This window comes from Engraulis encrasicolus, chromosome 11 (genome assembly GCF_034702125.1).
Source record: "Engraulis encrasicolus isolate BLACKSEA-1 chromosome 11, IST_EnEncr_1.0, whole genome shotgun sequence".
NCBI classification, from domain to species: Eukaryota; Metazoa; Chordata; class Actinopteri; order Clupeiformes; family Engraulidae; genus Engraulis; species Engraulis encrasicolus.
The window spans coordinates 27,797,894-27,816,959 of record NC_085867.1 but is presented as its reverse complement, the minus strand read 5'-3'; the positions used below and the strand labels follow the sequence as shown (position 1 = coordinate 27,816,959).

The 19,066-nt window shown below is 44.8% G+C and overlaps 1 protein-coding gene across 2 annotated transcripts in view; it reads right to left on the bottom strand.

The window, feature by feature from the left end:
- Positions 1-4,650: 4,650 nt before the first annotated feature.
- The window catches only part of LOC134458176 (M-phase phosphoprotein 9), a 65,526-nt gene continuing 51,110 nt past the window's right edge, over positions 4,651-19,066 (bottom strand). For both annotated transcript variants that reach the window (XM_063210336.1, XM_063210337.1), the window contains 5 exons: positions 13,845-13,941; positions 13,472-13,563; positions 11,300-11,520; positions 7,707-7,775; positions 4,651-7,144 (listed from right to left, as the gene is read on the bottom strand). In XM_063210336.1, the coding sequence (XP_063066406.1) occupies positions 7,043-7,144; positions 7,707-7,775; positions 11,300-11,520; positions 13,472-13,563; positions 13,845-13,941 (581 nt within the window). In that variant the 3' untranslated portion in view covers positions 4,651-7,042. The remainder of the gene's footprint in view (positions 7,145-7,706; positions 7,776-11,299; positions 11,521-13,471; positions 13,564-13,844; positions 13,942-19,066) is intronic.

Here is a 19,066-nt window from a genome sequence, read left to right as displayed (position 1 = left end):
GAGGGAAGGAGGTTTGCACTCAGGATTGCACATTACATGTCTCCCTCCATCCATTCATTGACCATGTGAAGTTGTCCTGTGCCTTGGCCAGACAAACACCCTCAAACCATAATGATACCACTTTCATGCATGATGGTGAGGAGGGTGTTCTTGGGATCATAGACAGCAGTACTCTTTCTCAAAACACATTGAATTGTGATAATGCCAAACAGCTTGATTTTGGTTTCATCTGACTACAGCACCTCCTTATCATATCCTAAACCAGTCTGATGTCCGTTGGCAAACCTCAAGTGGGACTTCACAGGTTCCTTCTGAAGTAGGGGTACCATGTGTGCACTACAGGATTTTAAACCTCTGTGGCATTAAGTGCTACCAGTAGTTTTCTCTGTGATTTTGGTCCCAGTAGCTTTGATATCATTGCCTAGTTCATCCCGTACAGCTCTAGGGTGATTTCTTTCTGTTCTCATGATTATCAAATCCCTACAAAAGGTCAAATCTTGTATAGAACCCCAGACAGGCTGATGGATAGTAATTTTGTATTCCTCACATTTTGGAAGAAATGCATCAACAGCTGGGTCATTAATACCCAGTCTCTTTCTTGTGGCTTTGCAGCCCATTTAATCTTTGTTCAGGTCTAAAATCGTGTCCCTCATATCATTTGACCAATCTTTTGGTCTTTCCCATGCTGGTGAGGTTGGAGTGTGACTGATTCACTCATACTATGGACTGATTCTGCTGATTCAATGTGTCTTTTATGCATGTTAGTATGTACAGGTGTCTTTAATTCAGATGACAAGTTGATCGGAAGTGCCCATCTGGTCTGTGGGCCAGGAACTGTAATCAGTTGGCAGGGGATCAAATACTTATTTTGCTTGATGAAATGGAAATAAATTAATATATATTCTCTTCAGTTAATTTCTGGATTTTCTTTTTGATATTCTGTCTCTCCATATTAGAATACATATTATCATAACATTTATTGACTGATCATGTCTTTGTTAGTAGGCAATTCAACAAAATCAGCAAGGGATCAAATACATATTGGACTCACTGTATGGCTCCCGAGCCATAGGTTCCCTACCCATGTCCTAGCAGCTCCATCCAGCACCATTGGGTAGTTTAGAGGTAGCAACACAGGTCAATAACACACACACACACACACACACACACACACACACACACACACACACACACAGGGTTTAAATTTAGCCCAGCCAGCGTCTAAGGAGGTCATATAGTCATCCATCTCCAGAGATGGTGTGCGCCAACTGCACCATAACAAACAATCTCATCCAATCACTGTCTGTTCTAGATGTTGAAATGATATGTCAGTTATTTGTTTCTCTCTCAGTCTCAGCTTGCTGTCTGTTGCCTCTGCTTCTGCAGAGCCGAAAGAATCCCTGTCAAGTTGCTGACCAATAGAAACAATAGTCAAAATGGTCAGGTGGGTACCATTCTCCAAACACTATGCAAAATGTCAGTGCTATTGGTCTCACAGGTGTAGTTTCATAATGCAGGCCATTCCACCAGTGGAGCGCAGTAATAGTCACTGATTTACCACCATAGCACTAACTACAGTGCATTACTACGGCATTACACGGAACCTTTAGGAATGCATTACGACTTGAGTCAGTCATTGACATTCTGGTAACAGCACATTGATAAATGGACCCATGTCTGTTAAGTTAAGTTAAGCAGTGAAACCAGTTGCTTTAGCTTTTTCAGCCTTTCTAAGTCTTGGTAAAACTCCATGTCTACTTTCCCACGCCATGCAACTTTTTAAACACCCTGGAAATGAATAGCTTTTTTTCTTACCGCATTGTGACAACAGGACTCACAAAATGAACTAAATGACGCCCCACATTGAAGAGCAATGGTGCTGGGGTCCATATTGAGGAGCTGGTGTTATTCCAAGTCAAAATGGGACTGCCAATTCCCAAACACCCATCCCAGCTCATGACAGGCTGTCAGCAGCCACAAGCAAACCCAGCCAACACTAAAAAGCATTGCCCTGTCAGGCAAAACAGTTAGGACGACTATGCATGCTGTTTGCAGGGTGATCTTATGCTGATGTGTGGTTGCAGAAGTACAACTAAAACTAAACTAAACTAAAAAGCTACAACTAAAACATTTACCATAAGACAGTGTAAGGCTGCATTACCATATTGTGGCTTAATGAGTGTTAAGCTAATCATCAGTGAGACGTAGTGAGCTGACAGAACAGTAAGGATGGATTACTGCATGGGCCTACTGTCAGAGCTGGTTTGTGGTTTTACCAATCAGCTGGCAAGGCAGTTGCCTAGGGCCCCACTAATTCTGCCCAATTTTGGAGGCCCTGAAGCCTCCACGCTACAAAAAAAGAAGAAAAAAACACTTTATTATTGGTCTATATTTATGTTCTCTTATATTGTGTTAAAATTATACTTCAAACTATTCTATATTCACATTTAACCAAGGGAGAAGCTCCCATACCCCTCACAAAGAATATAAGATCTTCACTTAAACCCCCAAATTTTTTGGAACCTCTTATAATGCCATGGAGGGGGGCCCTTTCTTGATGTCTGGTCCAGGGGCCAATGGAGTCAAAATTGGTTGCTGTATGGATTTCAGTCTTCTTCTGACATGAGGTTGCAGCTATAGCCAATGCTTTACTTATTGGTGTGAACTGAAGAGAGGCGCCTACGGTGTCCAAAAGGCTATGTAAGCCTACTGCACCTGAATGAGTGTTAATCAAATCATCATCTTGGGGAGGGGAACCTGCTGAAGGTCTGGGTCAACAGCGAGCGAGGCAGAGCAAAGTTATAACCTGGTTCTCACGCAGATGGATATTCATCCCTCGAAGTGTAACGAAGATGCATGAAGCACTAAGGGTCTGCGCGAGAGCCAGGCTAGAGCAAAGTAGCCTAAGACCTAGTTCTAGTTGGTCTAGTCATTCACTAAGAAGATGGAGTGGTGTAGTGTAACTGTAGCCCCCTACAGTGTGACACCAGGCAACTTTAAAGGTAATCCAACACAAACAGGTCAAAAGGGCACTAGGACATGCAAGGGAGTCACTTAACACTGGTAATCGTCTATAAACCCAAAACCAGTGCAACAAATGTAGATAGGCCTATTGGGGTGGTGGGGGGTGTAGATCAGTGATGCACTGAGTCCTGTGATTATTACTATGTAGCTGATGTCAGTGATGGTGGATTGGGATACAGTGTTGTTATTATTCAGTGCATCAATGATGCGTTGGTGATGCATGTTATTACTATGCATCAATGACACAGAATATGAGAATAATAACAACAAATGGTGGGGAGACTTCCGTAATTGCTTCCTCTCACAGAAAAAGGAAACAGGCTGACAGACACGTAAATAACTGGATAAGACGAGATATGCAAGCGCTGTGCGTGCCAACACCACCCAGGATTAATCAAGGATGCTGTAGATGTATGCTGTCTCTGCCATGATCCCAATGTTTCCGTTTTGGTGACAAAAACATTCCGTACATCTTGCCAGTTGCCATTGCCATTTCCCCTTTCAAGATTATTCACTGCGCGTTCTCCCCAGATAGCTCGGCTCGCTAACACCCGTCTCCTAGCAACATCACTAGCTAGCTACAGTAGTCTATTTAACTGCTAACATCAGTGCCGTGCAAGTAAGTCCGCTATTTTGATTCTGCGTGGTGCAGCCAGGAAATTACTTACCTTTGTAATGTCTAGCGTACAGTCAGCCTGGAAAAACATGTCCTCTGACAACATTGAGATGCTGGATCATTTTCAAGAACACGACAGGCTGGACGAAGACAGATTAATGAAACGTTATGCTACAGCTCCTGGCGGTGGCTTCATCGGTAGCTTTGACATCATAGCTCTGTAGCCAGCAGGTAACTGTCCATCTGTCTGCCTTTGCGCTGTCCCAATGTTATGGTGCATGGGCGATAACTAACGTCAAAATAAAAACAATAAAGCAGCGCTGAAATCCGAATCGTGCCCGACGTATGACACACACCCGCCTTTGGTCTGATAGACCTAGCCTTCCCTCAAACTCATCGTCTTTGTAGTGGGATTAAGTTGGCAGACTAAAAATATTGGCAGTGACATCAGGGTGTCGTTGACTGAGCAGTCCAACTGAGCGCTTTGGTTGACTCACGGCATCAGCAGCACCCAGTGATGAGGTGTATGAATCGGACTGCCTTGTCGCCGTCTCTTCTGCTCCCCGCAGGTCGGTGAGCGGACGAATACTGTTGCATGCTGTCTCGATAAACCAAAATAACTATCTCTAATAGGATACCATGCCCCGTCAAATTCTGTCTGCCGACGAGTTGCGTAATCCCGACCATTCACAACTATAAACGCGGACTGTCAACCCCTAGTCTGTCTGCTCCAAAGCATGCTTTTTCTACAGCGTATTGCGGTTAGGGTTACAGCAGACTCTCCAGTGATTTCAACAGCAGAATCGTCTCGGTTTCTATTGCTGTGACGTCCTCCTCTTTGAGCTGCGTCACCCTGTAGCTTGATGTGATGCTTGCAGGCGCTCCATCACAAAAAAATCTCAGCATGCTCGGCTGCATCCATGCATTGCCACTTCAGTGGGTGCTATGACCAAAGAAGATTTGAAATAGTTGTACAACAAACAAAGCATTAAAAACACCAAATACTCAAATTATATTAAATGTTAACGTTTATTTGTTTGAGACATTTTTATAAGAGAGTAGATATTTCAAATGGTTAACAGAGTATTGGTTTCTTTTCTTTTTTTTAAATAAAAAAGTGGTATCATTTTATCTTTAGGAAAGTACGGTAGTAAAAGACTGCACAATCATTTGTGGTTTCATGCTTGACCATTGGCAGGGGTCGCATGCGTGCTGTGTGTCCTGTGTAAGTAAACAGTGGGCTGGTATTATTTTGGCATGCCCAGCGTGACAGATGTTACATACAACACGGTGCACATCATGTGTGAATGTGAAATTTAACAAAAAAACTGTGCAAAAAAAATGCACCACGTCGTTGCTGGTTTTGGTGTTGGCAAGAGGTCTGCAGGAATGGATGGATGGGGGAATGACTCCGAACTGCTTCCCTGGAATGGTGTGTGTGTGTGTGGATGGGGGAACGGCTCCAAACTGCTTCCCTGGAATGGTGTGTGTGTGTGTGGATGGGGGAACGGCTCCAAACTGCTTCCCTGGAATGGTGTGTGTGTGTGTGTGGATGGGGGAACGGCTCCAAACTGCTTCCCTGGAATGGTGTGTGTGTGTGTGTGTGTGTGTGTGTGTGTGTGTGTGTGTGTGTGTGTGTGTGTGTGTGTGTGTGTGTGTGTGTGTGTGTGTGTGTGGGGGGGAACGGCTCCAAACTGCTTCCCTGGAATGGTGTGTGTGTGTGTGTGTGTGTGTGTGTGTGTGTGTGTGTGTGTGTGTGTGTGTGTGTGTGTGTGTGTGTGTGTGTGTGTGTGTGGATGGGGGAACGGCTCCAAACTGCTTCCCTGGAATGGTGTGTGTGTGTGTGTGTGGCAGGTGGTATGGCGGTGAGAGCAACATAAAAAGGCCTCTACAAAAGTGGCGACTCCACACACATTACTCGTCTAATACATTGGCTTTTGCGAGTGTGACATTCATTCAAGTCAATAATATAAACATGAGGAAACACTTCATTTAACAGCAACAGAGAAAAAAAACAATGTTGTTTTTTTAAAATGAACTCAATAAATAAACAAATCAATGCACCATATGTAAACATAAAAAAACATAACAGGAAAACTGGCCATATTTTTTCACATGGAATGGTTGTGGTTACATCTATGGATCCCCATTCAGATGGCACCTGAGGACTATAAATACGACCCTCTTGTCACTGGAAGACACAAACCCAATGCTTTCAACTGGCTGTGATACTGATCAGAAGAACACAGCAATCTGGAGAATGCCGTCAAGAAACTGACCCCTCTTCAACTTGTTCAGGGAAAGCAGAACGTGGTAATCAGGTGTTGCCATATAATACAGCAGGGGAATGATCTTACCTGTACGTCAATGGCAGACTCATACTTTATACTGTACTTTGTATACTTTGTACAAACTCGTACATAACTTTGCATCAATGGCAGTCCACTTTTACTTTGTATTTTCCTTTTGAAGGAACAAGACAAACTTTTCCTGCAGTCCTTGCTCGCTGAGAATTCAACGCATTGAGTGATCATCCAACGACCTAGCAACCCCATGGTCAGAGTTTAGCAAATAATCTCTATAGTGGTGTGACATGGAGCGTGTCTAGAGGCTGATACTCATGAGAGTGGGGATCCGTGAGGAGTGGGGAATCATTGTTATAGTCTTTGCCATTCAGATGGATCTAGTTAGGGTATAAAAACTCTCTAAATGACCTGAAAGAGGAATAAAGCACAAAAGTTCATCATATTTCACAGACATAAAAAAGTAAAACGATAATCTGAAAATCTGAATTCTTACTAAAATATATTTTAAAATTCTCCATCTTTTTTTCCCATGTGATAAAAGATCCAAAATATATTCTACAGTAATAAAAAGTAGAAAATATGTACTTCACATATAGACATTGCATTTTGTACAGGGTGTGGGTTGGGGGAGAGAGACAGGAAGAGAGAGGCTGAAAATGGCACCACTTCCTGCTTCTGAGTGCCTGGGTCATCGACATATCTATGCATATTCATATACACAGACATACAGTACACACGTCTATGGCCGGGATGCCACTGCTTCCATCTCCCAAGGTGCGTTCAGGCCAACTGAGAACTGTGCTAGTGCCTGTTCCCCCACCTCATCTCGAACTGTCTGGCGTGTTCAAGTCTGAGCGTTCAAGAACCGCATGCCGACCTGAAAAAATACTTTTTCACCCTCCGTGAACCACGACGACAAAGTGGACATCCGCAGGTTCATCCAGGTGACACACACAGTTGTGTGTGGCCAAGTTCAAAGCTCGGTATGAGCGTGAACAGTTCGCAGGTAAGCATTTTAGTCTTGAATGTAACTGGTCCGGGAACGGCCACTGGCTTCGTTCTGGTCAGCCAGAAAACAGCACCAGAGAGCTCTGTGCTACGTGTTAGCCGAGGTGCGCAGGACGTTGTATCTCTTCAGAGTCATGCGTAGTGACCCCAGGTCACGGTTGACCCTATCCAGACGATTCTCCAGCGTCACCTGTTAGAGACACAGACAACCCATTTTTAACAACAGTGAAGTTTTAGTCAATTTGGCACGTAGCCCAACACAGCAGGCTGTAGCTCTGTGCTGTATGTCTAATGTGCTCATGGAGTTTCATATCGATAGAATTAATATCGAGGTCCATGTTGAGTTCACTAATATTCAGTAGTAATGATCATATCAGTGGTACATTTACACAAAAATACTGTTTCATATTGATATTAGTCATATCAAGTTCCACATTGGATTCACTAATATTATTTATTACATTACATTATTACATTACATTTCACTTAGCTGACACTTTCATCCAAAGCGACTTACAGTTATTATCTTGTCCTATGAACATGCCTCAGTGTTACAGGTGGCTAAAACTAATCATACAGTATGTCCCAGTGTTAAATATTGGTATTATGAACATGCTTATATGACTACAAACATGGGACATACTATGCAGTATATAGCTATACGCAATACTGTCACATGTCTTACTATAAGCATGTGGCAGTGTTGTGACTATAAACACGTCCCAGTGTGTGCAGTGTCTGTCAGTGTGTACCTCATCCAGCCGGGTCTGCAAGGTGACTCGGGCCCCCGCCCCTGGCACTCGACTCAGAGCTGCCTCAATCTGGCGGAGAGAGAGAGAGAGAAACAAAGATGGAGGGATGGAGAAAAATGGAGAGAGAGAGATGGAGGGAGAGAGAGAGCGAGAGAGAGAGAGAGAGACGGTAAGAGAGAGAGGGTAAGAGAGAGAAATGGAGAGAGAGAGAGAGCGAGCGAGAGAGACAGGACACAAGGACAGAGTAGAGGAGCAGCGTGTGAATAAACATGGCAAGCTAAATGTAATGCATTGACACATGAGGCATGTGTGTGCTATGTGAGTGGTGTGTGTGTGTGTGTGAGTGTGTATGTGTGAGAGTGTGTGTGTGTGTGTTCCACTTCAGGGCACTGGGGTGATGAGGATATGTGTGTGTGTGTGTGTGTGTGTGTGTGTGTGTGCCACTTAAGGGCACTGGGCTGAGGAGATGAAGCCAGCGTGGCAGCCCTGACCGTCACATCAGGACAGAGGGCGCTCACTGATCCAACCCTGTACACACACACACACACACGTACGCACGCGTGCACACACACACACCTCTAAAAATAGAAGTAATTATCTGGAGCTACATTCAGAACAATAAAGTCCCATTATGCAACTGGCCACGTTGTGCTGTTGTCAATATAGTTGTCATGGAGACAGGCCCTGAGAACACCCCTGCCTTCTCTCTCTCTCTCTCTCTCTCTCTCTCTCTCTCTCTCTCTCTCTCTCTCTCTCTCTCTCTCTCTCTCTCTCTCTCTCTCTCTCTCTCCCTCTCTCTCTCTCTCTCTCTTGTGATCTCTCTCTCTCTCTCTCTCTCTCTCTCTCTCTCTCTCTCTCTCACACACACACACACACACACACACACAGGTCAGTGCCTATTAATAAGAAGGCTTACACCAAAATCAACACGGAATCCTGGCGAGAGGCCAACACATGCCAGTCCATTATGCACCGCCCCACCCCCTTCCACCCCCAAGAGCCAGGGTTTGTTCCCCCGTCAGGGCCTACCCTAACCTGATTATCATCGCCTTCAAATCTCTTCGAGACTTGGTCTGACCAAGAGCATAGCAATTATAATTTTCCAAACGGCATGGTTTATCCGCCTTCCTTGGTTTGCTTATGGTTGTTTGCTTCCCGACAAAGTGAAAGGAATTCCTGTATTTTTGGGAACTCAGAAAGTACTTGCATTGCTCTTGACCTGACTAGTGGCAACGCCGAAGGCAAAGAAGGTGAATCTAACAAGAAGCGTCATTTTGTTTCTTTTCCGGTATCCACTTTATGTCGGATGAACGCCCCTTTAGGAGACCGTCGGTTAGGAGACCTTCGGAGTCCTGAGGATGAGAATCAATGAAGTCCCCTTAGCGCTGTAGATGGCGGTAGCGCACCTCTTGCGCAAACACCTCAAAAAGAGAAGAAGAAGTAGGGGACAACGTCCCCTTAGGAGACCCATCTTGAGCACACGCTTTTGCATTGAGTGGGTGTGTTTTGCGACATCTTGCTCTGATTCAGTATTTTTGCCGAAGGTGTCACTACGGGGGCGCGGCCTGGCTAGGCCTACCCAGGCCTAACAATCTCCAATCCATCTTGTCTCTACTCACATTTTTCCTTCCTCCCTGCCTTTCTCTTTCACACCTGACCATATCACAAGTGAGATATTGCATGTGATTTCCCAGGTTGCCTTTTGCCTACCCCCAGTCTAGTCCCTGCCATGGCTCCCTTCGTCCTCCTCCAGTCTCCACTGCGGGTTCCTCCCCATCTGAGTCAAGCCTCTCCTGCTTCTTCTGCCCTGCTTGCTTGCCCATTTCTACTGCCTCTGCTGCTTCTGAGCTGCCTGCAGTGCCCCCTTCTCCCCTCTAAAGGCCCATATCCCATCTCAGCTGCCTCTGCGGTGCCTCTGTAGTACGTCCTCTACAGTGGGGGTTATCCAGCAGTACTGGGCATGCTGTACTGTACTGTACTGTAGTGTAGTCCACCGCTCGACATAAAGGGGGATTAGGGAGCTGGTGGCAGTAATGGCTGTTTCAGTGAATTATGAACTACACTACACTACACTGGTCTCTGTGGAGGCTTCAGACGAGAGCGAGTTTGTCAACACCACAGCGGGATGCATCACACAAGGAGGAAAACAATGGGATTAGATTAGAGGAGCTCTAGTCTGCACAGAACCATTAGGGAGAGAGTGAGAGATGGAGGGGTGAGAGTGAAAAACATATAGGGAGATGAAGGGAGAGAGAGATGGAGGGCTGAGAGTGAAAAACATAAGATGGAGGGAGAGAGAGATGGGGTGAGATTGAAAAAACACAAGATGGAGGGGAGAGAAGGGGAGATGGAGGTGTGAGAATGAAAAACACTTATGCCTCTTTTCCACCGCTGTTTTTTTGGTTGGCCTACAGCTCGACACAGCGCGACTCGGCCGCCACTTTTTGTTGTACGATTGATATTGAAGGTAGCCACCTTTAAAACATACCCCACCTTCTCTAGGTCCCCTGGATATATTTTTTATTGTATTGCAAATGTAATGTCTAAGATTTTTTTTACAAAATGTGTCATATTTCATGTGCTACATGACATTAAATCATGTTGGGGACGGATAAGGTTCCCCCATCCCTAGAGCGTGTTCCATTCCCCACACTGTACACAGTGCACTTTCCACCCTCAACTTAACAGCTAAATTTGAGGGTGAAGTGCAGGTCCAATTCACGTTCTGTCTGATACACTTCACGGAAATGATGGTTGTCGTGTGTCATCAGAGTTTACCAACCGTTTGTTGGTGGAATGGACAGTGTGCAGGATTTCTTTTCACCTCACTGTTCCTTATGTTAACAATTTTTTAAGTTACCCCTTTTCTCTTATACACATGGCTATTGTCTTTGGAATCAAAACTATGCTGTCATCACAGAGATTTGGCAGTTTGACCGATCTGACACTCAACCAGAGAGGAAACTATGTAACAAACATGGCGGCCGTTGAGTGCGAAAAGTGTACATAACTCCACACTTCAAAAAACGGCTGGGTTGAGGGCGTTATCCATGTAGTTTACAGTACACTTCACCGCCGCAATTAGAAATGGAACCACCCTGCGTACCCAAACACAGTGCGGGAAGGGCGGAAAGTAAGAACATTGGAACAGCCTCCTGATCTAGGCACGTCATGTCATGTCAAGAAGTCGGAGGCAGGGCAGTAGTCAAGTCCACCTTTGTAGAGTACGAGACAAGTCCAAGACCAGAATAGTCAAGTCCGAGTCCAAAGAAGAGGTTCAAGTCCGAGGCGAGACGGAGTCCAAAAAGATGAGAGTCCAATTCAAGTCCGAGTCACATGTCGGTCAGTGTTAATCAATGAAAAGGATGAGTTTCAATAATGAGAATGTTGGAAGGTAACCTATACGCCATGTATGTGAAGACAAACTTGTACATTGTTGGATTTCAAGCGCCACTCTAGAATCTATAATAACCAATGTTCTAAACAAAATAAAGACCCAGCTTAATTTGGCAAGACCAGTGTCTGAGTCCAAGATAAGTCAAAGTCCGGAATCGAGTGCTACAGCCCTTGTCGGGGCCGGGGGTGATATGTACCTGCTGCTTCTCCTGTGTGAGTTCGTCCAATAGCCTCTCTGCGTCGGTGAGGGACTGCACGCGTGCCTGGTAGGACAGTGGCACCTCATTGGGCAGCTCCAGCACTCCTGTCTCCTGATTGGACAGCTCCAGTCCTCCAGTCTCCGTCTCCCCTGTAACCCCGCCCTCTATGGTGCGCCCTGCCTCCTCTCCCCCCTCAGAGTCTCCGGAGACAGAGCCACCTGGTACACACACACACACACACACACACACACACACACACACACACACACACACACACACACACACACACACACACACACACACACACACACACACACACACACACACACACACACACACACACACACACAATTGCATCTTTTCATGTTTGGTATCATGAGAAGCTGAAGGTCATAGCATAGCAGGTATGGTAGCACAGCTGTAAACTTCTGAAGAATTTCAACACACTTGAGTTACACGTGCCTCACAACAGTTAAGTGCACTGGAGCTATAGTCAAGAGTGCGCACACTGGCATCAGTGACGGAGGGAATATTGCAGACTGGTGAAGCAAAGCCAGACACCCAATTGTAATAAAACACTGCTTGCTAATGGAGACGGGAGCTCAGTGTCACGCCATCAAGTTCCAGTTACTCAAAAGCCTGTGCCATCCATCCATCTGGGGATAAAAATAACAATATTTATGATGTCAGAGAGCACCAGCTTCCTGTCTGTCAGGGCCTGAATAGCAGAGATGGTAGTGACTAGTGATGTGGCACTGGAGTCTGGTAGTCAGGGTGACTAGTGATGTAGCTACTTGAGTCCAGTAGTCATGGTGATGGTAGTGACTAGTGATGTAGCTACTGGAGTCCGGTAGTCATGGTGATGGTATTGACTAGTGATGTAGCTAATTGAGTCTGGTAGTCATGGTGATTGCATTGACTAGTGATGTAGCTACTGGAGTCCAGTAGTCATGGTGATGGTAGTGACAAGTGATGCAGCACTGGAGTCCAGTAGTCATGGTGATGGTAGTGACTAGTGATGTAGCTACTTGAGTCTGGTAGTCATGGTGATGGTATTGACTAGTGATGTAGCTAATTGAGTCTGGTAGTCATGATGTAGCTACTTGAGTCTGATAGTCATGGTGATGGTAGTGATTAGTGATGTAGCTACTTGAGTCTGGTAGTCATGGTGATGGTAGTGACCAGTGATGTAGTAACTTGAGTCTTGACATAGGCAGGCTTGTCCCCACCACTACTGCTTACTGTACCTTCCTGTCTAGACTAGCATAGCTATGTACCTTCCTGCCTGTCTAGTAGAATAGACTAGCATAGCTATGTAGGATATAATAGGATAGGATGAGCCTGACAGTCTGAATATCACACAATTTTCACACATCAACACAAATGGCAACACAAATGACAATAAACATGCTAGTATAGACCAAAGCAAGTGGAATTGGGGCTCTACGCATCATCCCTCAGCTTGCAGGTGCATCACAGTGGGACAAACTGGACATCACTGGAAAGGAGAGGCTGCAGCACACTGCAGCTTAGTTTTTAAGACTTTATTACTGTATGTGCACACACCCGACTAATGTTTCGGTGTTGCTACACCTTCTTCAGAGTCAAGGAGGTGAATTTGAAGAAGGTGTAGCAACACCGAAACGTTAGTCGGGTCAAGAAGGTGAATCTTAAGAGTCAAGACGGTGAATCTTCAGAGTCAAGAAGGTGAATCTGAAGGTGTAGCAACACCGAAACGTTAGTCGGGTGTGTGCACATAATACAGTCTTGAAAACTAAGCTGCAGTGTGCTGCAGCCTCTCCTTTCCATAGACCAAAACAAAAAAATGTAACTTCCTGCCTCTCTATTAGTGCTAGACTAGCGTAGCCACTGGTCGAGTTGTAAAATCAAAGCAGGGGGGACGGTCAGAGATTGATTGCAATTATTGGGGGTTCGAGGATTTCTCCCCCAAGAAAATTTTCGAAAATTTAGTAGTTAAAAGTACAATTTTAACACTATATGTGAAGAAGGGAGGTCTGTTTTAGAGGGGGATGATTTTTGACTATTTTCATTGAGGGGGTTGATTCATTTGGGGGGATGGCATCCCCCCTCATCCCCCTACAACTCGAGCCCTGAATGTAGCTGCCTATCTTCCTACCTTACCAGTGCTAGATTAGCGTAGCTGCCTACCTTCCAGCCGGTCAGGGCCTGAGTAGCGGAGTTGTTTGCGTGGGCTGGGCCTGTTAGAGGACGAACAGGCTCCCCTCTGGTCCGAGTCACAACTGAAATCAAAGAGGAATGTTTCATTAATCACATATAATAAATCAGTTATAACTTGGTCTAATTACAATTATAGCAGACAAAGGTAAATCATGCTAGTATAATTGTATACTTACATGCAGGAGTGAAGGTAGACGGGTGCGCACAGGTGCGTTACAGCACCGGTATTAAAATTTACAGCAGGTGCGGGAGGACGCAAGGTAGCATATTGGGACGCACCCACTGTTTGTGTATGTGTGTGTGTGTGTGTGTGTGTGTGTGTGTGTGTGTGTGTGTGTTATACCTGGTGGATGGGTGACTAAATGCGGTAGAGTAGTTCTCCGTAGGGCAGCGTTTGGGGCTGGACTTGGCAGACAGTGGCATCATTAGAGTGTGGCGCGCTGGCACATGAAAGCAGGCAAAGAGAAATAAAACATTTGCAAGTCATGAATGAATGCAGAGATATAACACAACCATTACAGGCAGAGGTAAGAAACATTTTATTATTATTATTATTACAGTGTTTCCCATACATTGAGGAAACTATGGCGGCCCGCCATAGTTTAAATTTGGCCGCCATGGTTTCCGAAAATGTTTAAAAAAAATTTTTTTAAATTTAGTTTTGTTTTTACTTTTTTTAACGATTTCCGTTTTTGTTAAAAACGATTTCAATTACGATTTCCTTCGCATTTTCCTCCTGGAGTAAATACATCCTATAGAGAAAACTACAAGTGCTTGAAAGACAGAGGGATCAAAAGCCTAGTGAAGTTGTTGTAGTTAACTTGGGTTTGGGAGCAATAAAAAACCTTCAGAGAAGGGACAGTTGGGATGAGTTTACTAACACTCCCCAGGCTTTGTTTTACAGTTGTAATGAGTTAGGTGACAGGCCTTCATTGACACGGTAGAGGACACATCGAGCTGTAAATGAATGTGAATATAGACATAAATGTGTAATATGTTGTTCAGCCCTTTCAATGGGAGGAATTTTGAAAAACTGGCCCTGTGACCAGCACCCCTCATGTAGAATGTGTACGCCTGTGTGTGTGTGGGGAAAAGGCATAGCCTACCCTCTTAGACCCTTTTTGTCTATGTGTTAACAATTTCACAGTACTCTTAAATTCTTATCTCTGCTCCTATTTTGTTTTATTATTTTTTTCATTACATAGACCCCTGCATGAGGGACGAATTAAACTGTGTTGTAAACAGAAATTATTCACTGAATTGCATTTTTTTTTTAAAATATATAAATGTACTCCCCCCCAAAAAAAGGCCCGCGTGAAAATACCGGCTGCCCCCATAGTTTCCAAAATTTCTGTGGGAAACACTGGCAGTGTTGAGTGTAATGGACAGTGTGCAGACAATAGATGTACAACACAGTACTTAAGGTAATGGAAAGCATACAAAATTCATGTACTGAAGAAAAGCTGCACACATGTGTGGTCCAAGTGAAAGTGAAAGTTAGCTTAATTAGGGCCCGAGCACCGAAGGCGCGAGGCCCTATTGTTCTTGCTCGGATTATTATTATTATTCTTTTTCATCCACGTTCGGGCTGCCCATTTTGTCTGGGAAGCACTTGGTGACTTGCCCTTTTGCAGGTTGATTGGACATGATGACCGCTACTCAGAACCGGAAGCTCGGGTCGGGGTGGAACACAGGGACGAGGACACGCCCCCTAACGCGTATAGGGGCGGGGCCAACATACAGTTTCAGCTACGGACTCGAAATTTCTTGGGGGGGTGTATCTTGATAAGACGAACCTAAAAGGTCAATACAATGCCATGGCCACGCCCAACAGGAAGTGAGATAATTGGGCTTTTTCCAAATTTACATGTAATGGGATTTGAAACACTCCTCCTAAACCATACATCACACTCACTTTATATTTGCTGTACATGAGCTCAAGGCATTGACGATGACAAATTGCGAAGGAATTTTTGATATCTCGTAATTTGACAATATGGCCGCTCGATGAATTTAGGTATCTAATTTCAAAACAGGAAGTTGGTCACCATTTCAGTTTGGAGTGTTTTCAAACGGTGCAAACTCACACATGTATGCATATAATGACTATAAACTTTTGTATATGCCTGAAATGGGGGCCACGCCCCCATGTACGGTTAGGGGCGGGGCTAACATCTACTTTGAGCTACAGACTCGGGAGTTTTTCTAAGTTGTGTATATCAATAAGGCCAGCAATAAAGTTCACACAACGATATGGCCACGCCCAACAGGAAGTCAGATATTTTGACTTTTTTGGCATTTTAAAACAGGAAGTTGGCCACCATTTCAGTTTGGAGTGTTTTAAAACAGTGCAAACGCACACATGTATGCATATAATGAATACTAACTTGTGTATATGCCTGAAATGGAGACCACGCCCCCAAATACATTTAGGGGCGGGGCCAACATCTACTTTGAGCTACAGACTCGGGACTTTTTTTAAGTTGTGTATCTCACTAAGGCGCACAATAAAGTCTATACAACGATATGGCCACGCCCAACAGGAAGTGAGATATTTTGACATTTTTGGCATTTTAAAACAGGAAGTTGGCCACCATTTCAGTTTGGAGTGTTTTAAAACAGTGCAAGCGCACACATGTAAGCACATAATGAATACTAACTCTTCTAGATAAGGTATAGCGCCACCATGTGGTAGGCAAAGGAACTGCAGGAAAAGTGTAATTCTTCAATATCTTAGGAATTGAAAGTCGTACAGATTTTTGTTTAAGTGGGTCATAGCAACACGCTAATCATGACAATGTTAATGCTAATTTTGTATGCTAATTCATGCTAATTAGTTTTTCTTTATTATCTCGTGAAACGAATGTCGTTCAGACTCCATTTTTTGCATGCGTCCATTTTGCATGCGTCTCTATATGATTGAAATGGCAATGCAAAGGGATACCGAGAGGGGAAGTGGACAAGACAGCAGTGCTACGACAATGACGCCTTCACCTTCCTCATACTTGTCAGAAAATTGTTACGCTTCATCCGTTTTTCACAGGTAGGGGTGTATTAGGGCAGGGCGATGTGCCATGCCCCCCGGGCCGCAGGTGCGAGGGCCCGCCAAGGCCGCTTGCGGCTTTAATTGTCAATTCCTCCTCGTAGCAGATGTTACAGAAAGGGATGCTTGGGTGACCGGCCGTGTGTATTGACCCTATGGAGCCAGAGCATCGTGTGTGTGTGTGTGTGTGTGTGTGTGTGTGTGTGTGTGTGTGTGTGTGTGTGTGTGTGTGTGTGTGTGTGTGTGTGTGTGTGTGTGTGTGTGTGTGTGTGTGTGTGTGTGAGTGGACATGTGAATACTTCAATCCTGCACTCACACTGAATTATCGGTTGAGTGTACATTTTATACTTTTTAGCTTAATATTTTCTATATTTTATTATTATTAGTTATACTGTTAATATTATCTTTACTTTTGTGGGCATCTGTGGGTTACTTCCAAACAACATATCACTGTATCTATGTAATGACAATAAAGCAGTGAAATGGTGTTACAGTCCATGTTATTTTATAAACGGAACTTGGTGATGATGTCACATTGGGGACTCCCCTCAGCAGAGAGGCTATAGAATCTTGGGCCTCCAATACCCAACATGATGTCATGCACTGCTTTATGGGGAAAGAATAATGGCCACTTTTTCCATATAATATTACCTATGTTTTGTGGTACCCAACCAATTCAAATATGATGGATAATACCTAAATGTGTACAACTAACAAGAAAGTGGTGGAAGTTCTTTTAAATTTTGTTCTTTTAAACCTGCACAACCACCTTTAAACAAGAGAGTCTCTCTGTTTAGACATACAGCTGTATCTCTATTATGACATCACAATAGCTGAATATTCCAGTTTCACGAATCTCATGGTTCACTCAAGATTGATCATTTCTGAAAAGCATTTTCCTGGAATCGGTTGCTGTATTATGTATTTGTATGATGGTGAGTAGAGTAATTATTATATATTTTGAAATACTGAGTTCTTTTAATTCCTGCTCTATGACTTACTTATATTAGAAGTACTAAACCAGTACATTTTGTGTATTGAGTTTATGAACAATATAATTTCTTCTAGTTTCTAGCCTAAATGTGAATTAAATGTTGTGTATGTGGTTTGGCACAGGTGTAAGCTTACTGTATAACACCTGGGCTGGGTGCACTGGTCTTATTAATGTAGAAATCAAACTCTCTTGGCAAATATGTTTTCTCATTATTGTATGTCCTCTCTGCCGAATTCATTTGTCCCCTTCAGAGAACAAGATTTGAAGCCTACTGATACACGTGGCTGTGCACACACAAACCATAATGGCCAGAGGGCCAGGGGGTGACTGCCCTGCACAGCACCCCAAGACAAAGGACAAGAAGGCACGCAGATGGAGGCTACTAATCCTCAGCTTCCTCTGCTGTGCTGTGGCACCTCCCACGGAGGACAGTGTGGAGGTGGGTGAGGCCTGCCAGAAGACCCACACTGTTCTCAACACCCCCGACACTGACAACGGCCAGAACATGCTGACTGCCCGAGAGATTAACAGGAGGGTGAGGGAGGGGAAAGCCAGGAGGAAGCTGCAAGGCAAACGCAAAAGATCCAAGACTGCCCCATCCGCTGATGCACACACCACTTCCGTTCCACACACCCAGCTGTTGAAGGAAACAACCCCTGCCAGCAAAACCAAAGACACAGAACAAGACCAAAAGATCATGGATGCTGAGACACACACCAACCAGACTACTCTTCTGCATACCCAGCTGTTGATGGAAACTACAACTTCAAACAAAACCAAAGAGGCAGAGCAAGACCAAAAGATCATGGATGCTGACACACACACCAACCAGACTACTCCTCTGTACACCCAGCTGTTGAAGGAAATGACAACCCTTGCAAGCGAATCCAAGAAGATTGAACCACACCAAAAGATTGTGGATGCCAACAACCATAAGAGAGTGGGGAGCTTCCCACACCCACCTCTGAGGAGCAAGGAGGAAGCAAAGCCCAGCAAGAAGGACATGGAGACGCATCGGATTGTTGACGACGGCAGAAAAGAGCAAGAAGCAAAGACTACCAAGAAGCTCAAACAGCACCAGGCTGTGGACGAATTCTCACACTTTGAGTTCATGAAGGACCTCGCCAAGCTTCTCCTGTACACCCTCTTGGTGTTTGGCTTGGTCTTTGCCGCCCTCAGCTTGCTCTGCTGTGCTGTGGCACCTCCCACGGAGGACAGTGTGGAGGTGGGTGAGGCCTGCCAGAAGACCCACACTGTTCTCAACACCCCCGGCACTGACAACGGCCAGAACATGTTGACTGCCCGAGAGATTAACAGGAGGGTGAGGGAGGGGAAAGCCAGGAGGAAGCTGCAAGGCAAACGCTGGTACTACCGCTTTTTTAGAAGATCCAAGGCTGTCCCATCCGCTGACGCACCCACCACTTCTGTTCCACACACCCCGGTGTTGAAGGAAACAATCCCTGCAAGCAAAACCAAAGACACCAAACAAGACCAAAAGATCATGGATGCTGAGACACACACCAACCAG